This window comes from Phalaenopsis equestris, unplaced genomic scaffold (genome assembly GCF_001263595.1).
Source record: "Phalaenopsis equestris unplaced genomic scaffold, ASM126359v1 Scaffold000002, whole genome shotgun sequence".
Lineage (NCBI taxonomy): Eukaryota > Viridiplantae > Streptophyta > Magnoliopsida > Asparagales > Orchidaceae > Phalaenopsis > Phalaenopsis equestris.
In genome coordinates this window covers 9,057,394-9,073,186 of record NW_018164444.1, presented here as the reverse complement: position 1 = coordinate 9,073,186, position 15,793 = coordinate 9,057,394, and the positions used below count along the sequence as shown (strand labels likewise).

The following is a 15,793-nucleotide window of genomic DNA, read 5'->3' as shown; positions in this document are numbered from 1 at the left end:
TATATATATATATATATATATATATATATGTATAATATGATATAAATATATTATTATTATCAAATTTTAATATAGATATATATTTAAAAGCCGCAAGAAGCCGATGGGCTGTGAGTGAACTCATGGCCACCTTCTTGTGCACTGCGCGATTTTCTCCCCTTTCCCTCTTTTAGTTTTAAAAGCAATCAAGCTTCCTAATCCACTCCCACGGTTTCATTCAGCACAGAACAAAAATCCTCATTTCTTCGTCCTTCTCTCTGTTGCCCCTCTTTCGCTTCCTTCCATTCTTCAAAAAACACATTTTTACCCGCCCTAGCTTCAACTCGCAGTTTTGTCTGGTTATGATTTAAATTACTTTCTCTACTTCCTCTCTGTTTTCGATCTATACCAATCTTTTTCTTCGCATTTCTCATCTGGTTTCACCATAGATCTGTTCTCTGGTTCGCCGGTTAGTGGTTGCATGAGAAAGAGCTTTGCATTCGTTCTTCAACAGGTTGGATGCCCAGCAAACCCTCCTTGCTTGAGTCCCTTTTCCCATTGCATGGCTTAAGTTTCTAGATTTGTTTAGTATGAATCCATGAATTTATCTGCGCTTTTAGGTGTCTGATATTCTGGACTTCTGAATTCTGAATGCTCATGATGCAGAGGCAACATAAAAGGGTTTTGTGGGTTGAGAGATTTTGTGACATCCAGTGATTGATCCGATTATGTTTTGTTGAATTGGTTATGGGTAATAGTCCTTCTCGCGTTGTTTGTTGCTTCAGGCCATTTAGAAATGGTAGCCAAGACGTCAATTTCGAGTTTCTGGAGCCATTAGATGAAGGATTAGGGCATTCCTTCTGTTATGTCCGGCCGGTGATCGCCGATTCTCCGGCCATAACTCCGTTTACCTCTGATAGGTATACAGCATGTTCTAGCACAGTTGATACTGAGACACAGTGGGGCTCCTTTCGACAGGAAGTCATGGTGGATGATCTTGCTAGCTTACAAAGACACAGCAGTAGTTTACCTGAAACTACCTTTAAGACTATTTCCGGAGCCTCGGTTAGTGCTAATGTATCCACTGCTAGGAGTGGCTGCAATCTTAATCAGTTGCTCTCCGGGGAAATGCTGCAGCCAGCAGCTTCTTTTGAGAGCACAGCTTCCTTTGCCGCCATTCCTTTGCAGCCAGTACCTAGAGGTTCTGGAACTTTGAATGGGTTCATGTCTGGAGCTTTGGATAAAGGCGCCTTCATGTCTGGTCCGATTGATAACACAGAAAGAAGCAATTTTGCAGCTTCACTCACTTATGTCCATGGAAAAGGGAGGATCAAACGGCTTGTGGGAAGTATGAGTAGGCCTATGAGAAGCGCGTTCTCTCGGATTTTTGGGAAGCCTAGCGGTCGTGCTGGCCGGATACAAAGGCTCATCATGGATCTGATGAGGAAGATGGTTTGGCATCCGGAGGAGTTGAAGTTGAAGCATGTAGCCTCAAGGAACTTTGATGAGGGTGGGGCTTCTGAGCATAAGTATAGAGATATGAAGAACTTGCAGTGGGCTCATGGCAAGGCTGGGGAGGACAGGGTTCATGTAGTTCTTTCTGAGGAACAAGGTTGGCTTTTTGTTGGGATATATGATGGTTTTAGTGGCCCTGATGCGCCTGATTTTCTTATGAGCAATCTTTACATGGCTATAGATAAAGAATTGGAAGGTTTGTTGTGGGATTATGGAAAGCAGCCTCAAGAGAGTTTGCCTTCAGTTGTTCTTCCTTTAAACAAATCTTTTTGTGCTTGTTCAGATGTTGGAGGAGAAGATATCTTGCTTCCTGACCCACACAATGTTGCCACTGAAAACAAAATTTCAAATTCTCAACTTTGCAATGACCTTTCGAAGGACAAAAACTCTGAAGAAGTCTACAATTTTCAAGCACGAATTTTGGAATGTGGAGGGAAGTCTAGTGTTGAAGGTGAGTTGGACACTGAACCAACACAAGGTGATGAAAAAGCTGAATCCAGAAGCTTAGATTGTCTGCACATAGCAAGTGTGATAAACCAGGATCAGAGTTTGAAAATGGACAACAAGAATGCAGCCATGGTTAGTGAAGCTAATAGTTTTCAAGGAAATGCTGCTGTTGACCCTCCAGCGGACAACACAATAAGTGATCCCGGGATAAGCAAGCACCTTTATGAGCTGCTTCAATTGGAACTGGTGAAAAACCCAGAGGATAAGGACTCTAGGTTCGCATCTGATGCCGCATGCGGGAGCTCAAGGAATTTACCATTACATTTCATTGAAAACTCAGAGATTCAGCTCGTTTCCTGCTCCGCAGACGTCGGAGTTCGAAGTTCAGGTCGTATTGAACCGATCATAAACCGAGAAACTGAATATGATTCCGCGGAGAAACACAGTGATCCGAAGGAACATCACATGCCTCCTTCATCTTCAACACAGAAAAAGATCAAAAGATCTCTTTTTAGATCCAAGTTGAAAAAATTGCGCTGGAAACGTAAATCTTTACTTAAAAAACTCATCCCATGGAGTTATGATTGGCACAGAGACCAACTCCATCTGACGGATGGCACAACGAACCCATCTGTTGCTGTTCCGAAATGCAAGTCTGGTCCTGTCGACCATGACGCTGTAATGAAAGCATTGGCAAGAGCACTTGAGATCACCGAGGAAGCTTATGCTGACATGGTGGAAAGGTCGCTCGATACGAATCCGGAGCTCGCGCTAATGGGATCATGTGTTCTCGTAATGTTGATGAAGGATCAAGACGTCTATGTCATGAACCTTGGCGATAGCCGTGTTGTCTTGGCGCAGGATAGGGCGAGCGATCGAAACAGCAATGCTGTTCTTATGATGGATGATTCACGGTTTCAGAACAGATCGAGGGAGTCGATTGCCCGTGTGGAGCTGGACAGGATATCGGAGGAATTTCCTACGCAAAATCCAACTAGCCATGTTTGTAGAATTAACAAGAACGAGGAAATCTCGCTTTGCAAATTGAAGTTGATGGCTGTTCAGCTGTCCAAGGATCACAGTACCAGCATGGAGGAAGTAAGTTCTGATACTTTCCCATTCTTTTCCTGCTTTTTTGGGTTATTCTTCATTCACAGCTCTATTATTATTTTTGAAAAATCAGAATCAAAAGATTAATTTTTTTGTATTTCTGATTTTGACTAATTTTTTTAGCAAAGGTAGGCACTTTAATTTCTTAAAAGATGGGAATGAGCTATGTATGATGTTTAATGAATAGTTTTTATTTTCCTCTCTCCATTTTATTAAGTCACCATCTGATTGAGCTTTGTTTGAGCACTTGCTTCCCCATCCAAATTTAAATTTAAGATTTTTGTAAACATGTCATATATTTCATATGAAATCTTGTTTTATTGTTGGGATATTTGTTTACATGGATAGCAACATTCCAAATGATCAATATTTTAAGCATGGGGAAGATCAAATCCCTTACTGTTTGCAATATGCACTAGGACTTGCAAAATTTTTTTATTGATTATAGAGTGAAATTCGGTTATTGTTAAATCTTCAGCCAAACCTAGAAGTTAATGAGGATATAACTTAGAAATGGATTTTTCGGAATTATATTTTCAATAAGATTGTGTCTTCGGTAGATAAAACCAAGAATGAGGCTTTATAAATGCTCGACCAAGGTAAGGATTAAGAATAGATTGAGAGGCTTGATAGATGATTAGAAGGATATTTACAGAGATAATAATATAATAGGAACCACTTGTAATGATAGCTTAATTCATTCTTCTAATAGAAGATTTTCTTTTAGCTTTTCTTCCCCTTCTTCCTTCCTCCTACATTTCTTTTATGATCTTTTTTTACCTAATAACTAGTTCCTCCTTTCTTTTTTTCTGGTAGAGAGAGGAAGTAAAGAAGTAGATTTTCTAGAGAAAGAGTTGGGGGATTGAGTGTAAGGTTGTCATACTATTGAATTTTGGAGAGAGAAAGAGAGGGGGCTTGACCCCTTTTGCTGTGAATGGGAAATAGAGATTTTGAGGAATTTAGACATTGTTATAAAAAAATCATGAAAACTACTATAGAATAATAGGCTTGTTTATATTCTCCATAAAAGTTTAAACTATTTTAAAATCATACTAATTATATCATTAAAATTGAATAGTTCCTACTTTTCATTCATCCTATACTCTTTTAACGACCAACTCAATTTTCTTCAGATAAAATTGAAATAAATACTATTTTAAGGAAAGGTGATTTTTGCAAGCTCCTTTTGCATCAAGCATGAATGGTTTCTTTTCTATTTAGGCTAAGTTCTTACACGTTTTACCCAGTCAGTTGTTTCCTGTTTTGACAATAGTAGATCAGCTGGAATGAAAGCTTTGCGCTTTATTTGAATATGATTTTACTCCTCTAAAAGTGTCACATTATTCCTAAAACTCAAAGCAAAGTTTACCCCTCTAATCATAGTTAGAGTTGTTAAAATTGTCTAAGGTGATACCAAAAACTCTTCAATCTGTTTTCCTTTCTTATCATGTAACTTCTTCTAGAGTTGAAATTGATCGCTTATTATCACTAAAAATTTTCAATTTTCTTCTATGTAAATGGTCAACCAAATCTATTAATCACATTCCGCTACAAAAATATTATTGTAGTTCATAATTTTACTTAACCAAGTGTTTAAATTAGATTCTTTTAGTGAGGTTATGCACTAAAATTAGCGATTCTCCCCGACCAAAAGATGTTGTTAGGGGACCAATGAAATTCATTCCACTCATTATAAAAGGCTTAGTTTTTTTTATCAGGTAAACCTTTTAGGATTAATATATTGAATTAGGCAATTCTCTTGCTAACTTTAAACATGTGCGCAAATTAATCAATATATTATTTAAATGTTGGTAAATAACAACCTCACTCTTTACTTTTCTTAGTTAAGGACTAAATTGCAAAGTAGCAATGGCATTCAACCAAATAGATGTCCTCCAAAAGCTCAAGCTATTAATTGAGTTGATGCTTATTGTTCTAATTTTTATATTCCACAAAAAGATTTATTCAACTTTAGTATTGCTCTCTAACGGAGTTGATGCCAATTATTCCTTTTATTTTTCCGTCTAAGGTTTTTAAAAATTTTCAACACTGGGAAGGAAAGGAGAAAATCTTCGGGACAACCATGATATGAATTGGCTCAACAAAGTATGTCTTATTAGTTTTTAGCATTCACAGTTTTTACATTTTCTTGCTCATCACAAATATTTATCGATTGATAAGATAATCCAAAAAACTGTCTGCAGCTGCACTAAAAATGCTTGGGTTGGGTCAGTCATATTTTCTATTGTCCAAGTTTATAAATCCAACATGTTCTCTTTTAGAACTTACTTTCTTCCATATGATTGTTGATTTAAATTTTCATAGCTTCCATATTTTTTCATTTCTATGATAAAAAATCATTTTTTTTTTCTTATCTAGTGTTAAGCTTTCCTAATGTTTAAGCCCAAGCTACATTACTTGATGATAATAAAACCTATCACTTGTCATAAAATTAACTTTTTTTATCGGTTGTATGTATTGAGATTTGATGGTAGGTCGAAAAAGCATTAAGAATTAAGGTTCTTTTACTCCATTGCAACATCATTCAATGGATTAATCTTGAAACTATCCATATAATTTTAATTTATTTTATATATTTGTTTTTAAATTATATACTTTAGAAGTGAACTTATATGTTTATGTGGCCTTATTATTTTTCAGAAATATAAAAAATGTAATCTTTAATGGCCTTTGAAAATGACTTCAGTATATGTGCTCAAAGTCAAATGATTAAGAATTTAACTAATCACTTCTTAGAGAATAAGTAATTTCTAATGCCGCTATTTAAGCGAACAAATGTAGTGGTCCACTTCTCACTTCTTACTTTTCACTTCGCCAATGTAAACAGATCTATGAATTTGGCTTCAATGGTTTGGAGAAGTAATTATTGTGCTCCACTCTTTATTATAAGATTTTCAAAAAAACTTCATATAATTTATATTACATTTATTTGGATTAAACCGAGAGATTATTGTACAAAGCATGAGATAAGTAATAATTTTAATCAATATAAGGAAGCTATAAGTCTTGCAATGAGTATATGCACAAAGCAAAAGCTTTATTTGTTATGATTTGTTTGATTGATTAAATACTAAGGAAGAATCAAATGAGATATGAAATAACAAATATAAGGTATAAGTGATCCAAGGAACCTGAAAAGGTCGGATGTATTGAAAGTGAAGAGATAAAATGCTATTTTGATTTTTTTTTTTTTTTTTTGTAGAATTTTAATGAAGAAATTTGGACGGGAACGGTGATCAAATTTTAAGGCATGTTATATATTGACGAAAAAGTTAATGAATTGAAATTAGGTTTGAAGAGGATGCTTGAATGCAATGCCTTGCAGAGACGTTGGTTTTGATGAGTAATCTTTTGAGATTTGGAGAGTTATCAATGATCGTGTAGTAAGTTTAATTAAAAATTCTGTTTAGTAGAGTTTTGAAGACTGTGGATGATAAATAATTTTGAGAAGGAATTGTTTTTGCCAATATTTAAGAACAAATGATACATTGTGGTCATCATACATAAATTAAACTTGGGGGTAATAGAATGAAATGATATGATAGTATAATGACTTATAGACTCAGAAAAATAATATTGATATTAGAGAATCGATTTGGTTCATTCCATGAAAATCTATTGGTTGGAGAAAGGATCATATGATTTTACTGACCTTGAGAAGGCTTATGATTTAGAATGACAAGAATTGGTGCAATGCATATCAAGAAGAAAAAAAAAGATGCGCCAAAGTTATGATAGGAGTAGATGGTTTCATGAATCTTTTCATATCTTAGAATTGTAGCTTCTTCTATATTTATTTATTGGATAGATTCTTATATATTTGTTTAGTTTTCTTAATAATAATATGTTTCTTCTAAATGATGCTATAATGGAAATACACCCATCTCTTGCGAGTTTCCTTAGCCTAAATGCCTTTCTTAATTGGTCCTTTTGAACATTGCATTTACAATTTCCTTCACTTGTTTTTTCATGAAAATTAGTCGAGATTTTTATTCTTTATTTTAACTTTTCAACGCCTTACTTTATCTCCCTCCCTCAAGAAAGAAAAAGGGACCTTTTGTTTGAATGAGCTTATATCTTTGGCGGTGTCAACGTCTTACTTTATCTCCCTCCCTCCCTCAAGAAAGAAAAAGAGACCTTTTGTTTGAATGAGCTTATATCTTTGGCGGTCATTTAGAGAACTCTCTGTAATGTATTTTTGTCGTCACTACGGTGCATGGTCAATTATGGGAGGTAAACTTATAATCATCCCATTACTCTAGTCGATTCAGAAGGTGGACTAAACAGTTAACTGATGAGTTGCTTGTTCGTAAGGGTCTTCTTCCTTATGGGCATCGATGTATAGAAAGAGTTTCTTAGATCCCTAGTGAACTCCACATTTATATTGTCTCCATTCCATTGTCATTGGTAAATTCCTCACAACAACCAAGTTAGAAGAAACTTTCCTAGAGTCTATGAGAAAACATCACCTTAGAAAGCCAGGGGTCAGGAGTATATATATCCGATGTTTCTTTTTTCTTTTTTTTTCCCTTATGTCTTGCATTTATTTCCATATATCTGGCCATTAATGATTATAAATGCTCTCTTTCCACTGGCCTTGAGTTAATGACAAACTAATTTCATGACTTGTGAGCTAGGAATATGAAACAACAATTGCTTCTTTTACCTGATTTGATGCTTTGAAATTTGATAAAAAATCATGCAAGAGTAGTACCTTATGAGTGATTAGAAGTTACTTCACATTTGATTGCATCAGACACAATGTGAAGGACCAATATGGCTTTAAGGCTTGCAACATACTTTGCTGGTCAGTAGTCCTGTTGTATTGGATCCTGAATTGTCAGTTCTCACACCACTTAGCGTAATGGCTTATTACAGGAGCGGACTAAAATACATAAAAGAGCCTTTTAAGAATGTAGCTGAACAGGGAGAGTTTGGTATAAATTCCCTTAAGTGACAAAAAAAAGTATCTCCCACCCCCTATTGGGTGGTTTGTGTCCGCCTTCGGGTTGGTTTTATAAATGAATGTGCCGTAAGAGGAAAATTACATCACAATATGATTGCATGTAGCTGTTCGTTCAACATATTGTGTGATACTATTTATTTATAGTGAGAGTTGACGAAGTCGTTCAGATATGCCAACTTAAACCACCGAGCTAGTTTGCCGAATTGACTAGGTGAATTGCCAACAAGCTGAGTGAGCCAATATTTGTGTTTTATACAATTGATTTCGGCTGAGCGAATTTGCCAATATGTCTTGACAAGATGGCTAGCCGAGCTGGTCGGATTTTCTTTCAAATATAGTTAGAATATTTAAATCAGATCATGTGTTTGATGTTGTCCCGTACTTTGAATTTGGTCTCAAGACTTTTATGGCTATACGTCTTATGATTCTGTAACTTAAAGGCTTTTAGCTCTTTTTGCATTCTAAGAGCCAGGGGTTGAAGATTTTACTTGCTATTAAGTTTATCTCCTTTAATTTTGTCTAATTATTGAATAAATGGTCATGATTTGAAGTTAATGCCTGCCCACAACTTATGACCTTGTATTTTGGAAGCAAATAATTGGACTATTATTTTATGAACCTGAAAATTTTGTAACTGTAACGAAATTTAATGAATCTTTTCCTTCATTAATTTTAGCAACTAGTGTGACAAAACTTATGGAACAAGTTCCATGCAAGTATTTATTGCCTTTTGCTTTCTAAGTTGTTTTAGCTGGGATCAAGTATCAGCTCATTTTCAGTATAATCATACAACCAACATAATGACACTCTAAAATCTGCTCATATGTAGTATGTTAATTGACTTAATTCACATTTACATACATACCCCCCATACCATCCAATTCCTATGTATTTTCATATCTAACACCTAAACTTTTTTTTTTTATTTATACCACTCAAATCTTTCATTATCACATAAAAATTACCACCACTTTTACTTTTAAGAAGTGAAATACACCTTTTCATTCGTAGATAAGTTGGGATGTATATAAAAATAGAAGTTTAGGTGATAGACTTGTAAATACATAGAAATTGGGTGGTGTGTACCTAAATCTTCAACAAAAAAAAAAAAGGTCAATCTTCTATTTTGAATGCTTACTATCTCTTGATTGCTTCTGCAGGAAGTACTGAGGGTTAAAGCTGAACATGTTGATGATCCTCAGGTTGTATTCAACGGCAGAGTAAAGGGTCAGTTAAAAGTTACTAGAGCTTTTGGAGCTGAGTTTCTCAAACAGGTTAGTAAACATATGCAATAAAATCCCATTTCTGAATTTCAATTTTCTCCACTTCTTTTCTGTAAGTTAGTCATAATAGTTAAAAAAAGGGCTTTCCTATTGAATTTGCTGAGCAAGGCATAATAACTTAGCTGGAAAAGATATTTTGTGCTCCAAAAGTAGAAAATGGCCCCGGTTTCCTCGAAAATGAGAATAGATGAAATGAGTGAAGTTTATTGTGGATAATAATACTCACTTCTGGCTTTAGAGCTTTTTAAATATCGAGTTGATCTGATAATTTCTGCACAATGATAAATATCCTTATAGCTGAACTGTCTTTGATGGACAAACTGAAAAGTCTAACATGTAGGTACTTCGGCAGCTAAGATCTCTTGTTGTAGCTTCGGATAAATATAATTGTGGCTCTAGCATCAGTGATGAGAATCTCCAAACAATCAGACTAGATAGTGGGATTCCATAGGAGAAATTGTTCATCTTTTCAAGATAGAACTTTCTAGGGTCTCAACTACTGTAATATTTTTTGATAATTTCTTCCGGGAGTTTTAGTAGTCGATGGTTAGATTTGAAACTTAAATATCACACCTAAATGCTCACCGAGCGGGACCTGCTTAGGTTGATTTATAGATATCATAGTACATAACATATTTTTGACCGGGGACCAATTTGTTTCAATCACAATAAACTTTTATATATTCCTTTGTCAATTTTAGGACCTCGTGCGCTCTAGCAAACAGAGCCTCATTTTTCTTCTTCTTAATAATTAGAACTTGGTATTATTAAGTCCAGATTTGAGTTTTGCTTAGTGCCACCATTAGAGTTATTCCTTTAAACTCGTTTTAGATTTTTAAATTGGTTTTGGGTATAAATACTCGCTTCCAGGTTAGTGATTATTGGTCAATCCATTGCTCAGGTAGTAGTTGTTGAGCTCTAAGTTCAATACTCCCATTTCTGAGATTTTCTTTATAGTGCAAACCGAAATGCACGATATATAGATATGTTAACAAACTGAGGCTTTTTGTGTGAGCTCGAGCAAACATGATAGTGGCCCTAACATTAGTTACGAGACCTAAAAATCATTAAGATGGAAAGTGACCATGCGTGGGGGCATTCTTCTAGAGGACCATAATAATGAGATTCATCATTATTGTTGCTTTTTTCTTTAGGAACCCATTCTTGAAAGATTTTACTGACGATGAACCTCCGGCAGTGGTAATTAGATCTCATATGTTTTTTTTTTCTTCAAAAATTTTTTTCTTTTTCATGGGGCTTCAACCTCCTTATTTGCTCATCCTTCTGCCAAAATCTTTTGGTGGCGGATTTCTGAACAAATAGTATGAGTGTCATGTCCTGATGTTCAATAAGATAAAAATTGTCTGTCCTGATGTTCAATAAGAAAAAAATTGTCTGGTTGATGCCGCACTTTCACAATAGATGGTTGCACCTTTACAGGCTTTCTATTAGCCCTGATCATGATAGGTCTTTCATATTTCCTTTTCATGAGGCCATTCGTTTAAGCAGCCTTTAAGACTCTGTGCACTCTACAGGCAAAGTCTTAAATTTTTTTTAATAAGATCTTGACATCATCAAACCCAAATTTGGGTTTTTTTTTAATGTTATTGGTAGAACTATTTTTTTAACGAATTTTGAATTTTCTAATTGCTAGAGTGTAAAAATGCTTGCTTTTAGAATTAGACCTTATTGGTCAATCTGTTGCTTGGACAATAATTATTGAGCTCTCTGTTTAATATTCTCTTTTTTAGATTTTACTTGATGCGCAGTCGTGCAAGTTGAAATGCATTACATGTAGATTTTTTGATAGGTTGAGACTTGTTATGAGCTTGGACAATTATAGTTGTGGTCATAGCATCAACGATGAAAATCTCCAAATCATTAAGGTGTATAGTGTCCATGTATTGTGTGATTCTTCTAGAGGAAAATAATGATTAGATTCATCATTATGGTTGCTTGTTCTTTAAAATTCATTCTTAATATATTTTACCAACGACAGATTTTTTGGAGTGCTAACTAGATATTTCATCTTTTTATTTTAATTTTTTTTCATGGGGCTTCGTACTCCATATTTGCTTACTTTCGCCGAGACCTTTCAACGGCTGATCCCTGGACATAAGTTCCAAATATCATGCCCTGATGTTTTTCGAGTAGGATTTGCCTAGATTGATACAGGCTCCCTGTTAACCTCAATCAGAATAGGTCTTTCGTACCTCTTCGTGAGTCATTTCTCCATGGCAACCCTTAGGACTCTGTGCACTCTAGCGGACACGGTTTCAAGTATCTTCTTCTCATCAGTAGGAATCTGAGATTCTTGATTTGAAAAGGATTGTTTTGTTTTACTAGTAGAGCTATTTCTTTTGATTCATTTTAAATTATCAAATTTATTATCTATATATGAACAGTTGGGGCTAGCCGAGCGGTAGGTTAATTCCGCAACTGCAACTAACTGGCTATTCTCTCAATATTTATTTTCTTCTTCTGTCTCTTAATCAACTTTCTTCAAGTTTAGGAAGCTTTAGCATCATATCTACTGAGACCTTTCGGTAGTAGATACTTAGACTTAAGACTTTAGCATCATACACCGATGTTCATCTTATCGCACTCGTTTCTCTGTTGGTACATTTGAGCGGCGTATTCTTAGTTTGAGATCCATGGGTCATACTCCCATTTTCACAAAACAGCGATTACCTTTATATTGGGATCTTTCGATGGCAGATTCTCGGGTTGAGATCTACTAGTCATACCCCAATGCTCTCCAGACAGAATTTACTTAAGTTTATGAGTAATTGTATTAAATGAAAATAATTCAACTTTTCTTTTGTCTTTTAAAATTTTTATGCTGCTATTATAGCAAATATAAATATTACCATACACTTTTCTTTATTTTGTTTTTTGACAAGCTGTGATGTTTTTCTTTTCTTTCTTTTTATTAACTTGTGATTACAGTCACTTTAGTATGGAATATAAATATTACCATACACTTTTCTTTTTTTTATTTTTTGACAAGCTGTGATGTTTTTCTTTTCTTTGTTTTTATTAACTTGTGATTACAGTCACTTTAGTATGTTTTATTCTTGAGAGATTTACTCACATACAACTCAACTCTTATGCATTACATATCTATCACCCAAAGTTTCAATTTACACTTTTACCACCCTAGCCATCATAAACTCATGCATGAAACAAGATAGTGATAGCGGTATTTTTGATATGATGTTAATGATTTGAGTGTTATGCATGTAAATATGAGAATTTAGGTTCTAGATATGTAAAAATACAGAGGAATTGCATGTTATATGTATGTAAATGCCTCCTTAATCTCTTAACAAATAGTTTTGTTCTGCAGCCGAAGTTTAATAATGCCTTATTGGAGATGTTCCGGGTTGATTATGTTGGAACTTCTCCATACCTTAGCTGCGAGCCTTCGCTCGTTCATCACCGTTTATGTTCGAGTGATCGGTTCCTGATCCTATCATCCGATGGACTGTACGAATATTTCAGCAATGAGGAGGTGATTTCACATGTTGCATGGTTCATTGAAAACGTCCCAGATGGAGATCCTGCACAATACCTCATTGCTGAATTGCTTTTCCGCGCGGCGAAGAAAAATGGTATTTTTAAATTAAGGATAAATTTATTACGAGGATTTACGTACATACCACTCAATTCCAACGTATTTACATATCTAACACGTAAACTTTAACTTTTACATGCCACTTTATCTGTGTGAGAATGTGTATTTCACTTTTTAAAAGTTTGAAATGGTGGTGTTTTAGAAGTTTATGTGAAAAGATTTGGGTAGTAGAAATGTAAGGAAGCAATCTTTAGAGGTTGGATATGTAAATAAATAGGAATTGGGTGGTATTTTGGAAATAAATAGCAATGTTTAGATGTTGGATATGAGAAGGTGTATTTCACTCTTTAAAAGTTTAAAAATGGTGGTATTTTGGAAGTGATGCGAAAAGATTTGGGTGGTATAAATGTAAAAAACAAAGTTTTGGTGTTACATATATAATACATATATAAATACATAGAAATATAAATACATAGAAATTGGGTGGTATGTATGCAAATGTCCCCGGAAGATTTACTTACATGCCACTCAATTTCTATGTATTTACATATCTAACACTTAAAACTTCAATTTGGTCATATATGCCACCTTAACTATGCATGGAAAGGTCTAGTGGTATTTTTTAATCTGATATAAGAGATTTAGATGGTATAAATGTAAAATTTAAATTTTAGTTATTAGGCATGTAAAGCATAAGAATTGGGTGGGGTATGTATTACATGCCCCTTTTGTTTTACAAATTTATTTATTTATTATTTTTTGTATTTTTTTTTAATTTATATTTATTATTCCTACAGGAATGGATTTTCATGAGCTGCTTGATATTCCTCATGGCGATCGCAGGAAGTATCATGATGATGTTTCGGTAATGGTAATATCCTTGGAAGGAAGGATTTGGAGATCATCAGGTTGATTATTTTGATGAGATTAAGGGCCCGTTTGGGGCAGTTTATAAGTGCGGGGAAACGCAAAACGCCGCCGTACTGTTTGATTCGCGCATTTCACCAACTTATCTGAAACCGTGTTTGAGTTTTTACACTAAAGGCAAGCCGCTGATCGAACCCCGCAACATGCCCGCGTTTCAGGATAAGCAGCTTATCCTGAAACACACAAGCTGCCACAAAAGCAACCTAAGAGTGTGTTGTGTTTAATATAATTCTTGCTTCTGAGCACATTTTTCATTTTTCTCTTATACTTTTCAGTGAGTGTTTTTTTTTTTTAATTTTTTATTTTGTTAAGTGTAAGTTAAAATTGTGTTAAATGCAAAGCCATGAAATTGATTAAAAAAAGAGAGAATGAAAAAAGGTTATAGTTTCTCAGAATTTTCTCCTTTGTTGAATATTTTCAGACTTCAATAATTTTGGTAATTTTATAAACCTATAAATTCCTAATCTTTTTGTGTATTATTGTGGAAAATTATATTGATGTTGAGGTATGTGTTGTTGGGAGGGATGTAAGAAACTCATTCCAGATATCTGAAGCAAAACTTAAAAATAGAAGCGAACAAAATGAGAAATCATAGTAAGCATTTGGAAAAACCCGAAGAAGACAGGAAAAAAATCATGGAGTCGAATTACATTAAGAAATTTATTGTGAAGAAAATGAAAAGAATAATAGCGATTAAACTACACTTGAGGATCTTCACACATTGGAACTTAAGAATGCTCTTGTTAGATAAGAGAAATTTTGAAATTCAATTTCAAAGCACTTCCGATCGACGGAATTGAAACTTATATTGGAGAACGGCGCAAATATAGTTACTGGCATTAGGGTGTCGTGATAGGGTGTTGGGGTGCTGGCTCTTGGGCGCTGCAGTGTCGTGCTTTGAGGTTCTTGAAATCTAATTGGATTGGGCATTACGACCTTGTTGGTCTCTGCGTTGTGGTGTTACATCTGTGTGTTCTGTCGCTCTCCTCCAAGTGTTGGAGTGTGGTGCTTTTGGGATTGAGCCTATATCGGGCACGGCAGTGCAACGTTCTGGTCACCGCGGCGCTATGTAAAATAAAAAAATTTTCAGAGGCAAAGCCCTAGGACTCAATAAAAGGGGTCACCCTCGTACCACTAGAGCAAACTCACCGTCAAGCTTGAATGGTGAAATTGAGGGATGTTAAAATCGTTTTGAGTGTAATTATTATCACAATGAGGCTGCACGTAATAATAAGTGTAATATATGAATAATAAATTAATTTTTTATATTAACTCATTTAAAGCATATGAATTTTAAAACTTATTGATCAAAACTTGGTGGGGCATACTTAGGGCTATCAAGACTGCTCATTGTTCACAAATTGCTCATGTTTGGCTCATTAAGTAGCTCGTGTTAGATCTATTCTCTAAGCAAACAAGTCGAACATGAACCATTTTTTGCACTCGATATATAAATGAGCCGAGCACAAACTGTGTTTTGTTCGTTCATGATTGATTATTATTATTTTTAAATAATTTAATTGGCTACAAGGCTACAAAGATTTATAATCAATTAAAATTGTAATTAAAAAATAAATATTTATTAAATTCTATTTAAATAGTTATTTTAATCTAAAAAATAAGATTTAAATCTCACTCTAACCCTTACAATGCTACAATTTTATGACTAGGGCTATCAAATGACTCATTGTTCGCGAACAACTAGTGTTCAGCTTGCTAAGCAAATGAGCTGAACACGAATATATTTTTTGAGCTCGATAAATAAACAAGCCGAATATGGACAGAGCGTGAGCTTGCTCAAGCTCGGCTCGTTTACACCATTAGGCATGCTCATCTAATTTTTTTTTCCATGCTTATTAGTCCCCCTCTACTAAGTATTTTATGTATTTTCTTATGCATTGTTGTGTACATAATATTATAGGGATGCTTATGTAATAATAGAGTAAACGTAATATATATATATATATA

General features: G+C 34.6%; 1 protein-coding gene across 4 annotated transcripts; it reads left to right on the top strand.

The window, feature by feature from the left end:
* The first annotated feature begins 120 nt into the window (after positions 1–120).
* LOC110038332 (protein phosphatase 2C 32-like) lies at positions 121–13,861 on the top strand. 4 transcript variants are annotated; one of them, XM_020743142.1, is made up of 5 exons: positions 121–493; positions 646–3,039; positions 9,199–9,312; positions 12,671–12,935; positions 13,696–13,861. In XM_020743142.1, the coding sequence occupies exons 2-5, from the start codon at positions 727–729 to the stop codon at positions 13,809–13,811; spliced, it is 2,808 nt and encodes a 935-aa protein (XP_020598801.1). In that variant the 5' UTR covers positions 121–493; positions 646–726; the 3' UTR covers positions 13,812–13,861. The 4 variants fall into 4 exon arrangements, with proteins under 4 accessions (XP_020598801.1, XP_020598797.1, XP_020598810.1 ...); XM_020743138.1 differs by having other exon boundaries at positions 600–3,039; XM_020743151.1 differs by having other exon boundaries at positions 121–1,690; positions 1,778–3,039.
* The last annotated feature ends 1,932 nt before the right edge of the window (positions 13,862–15,793 follow it).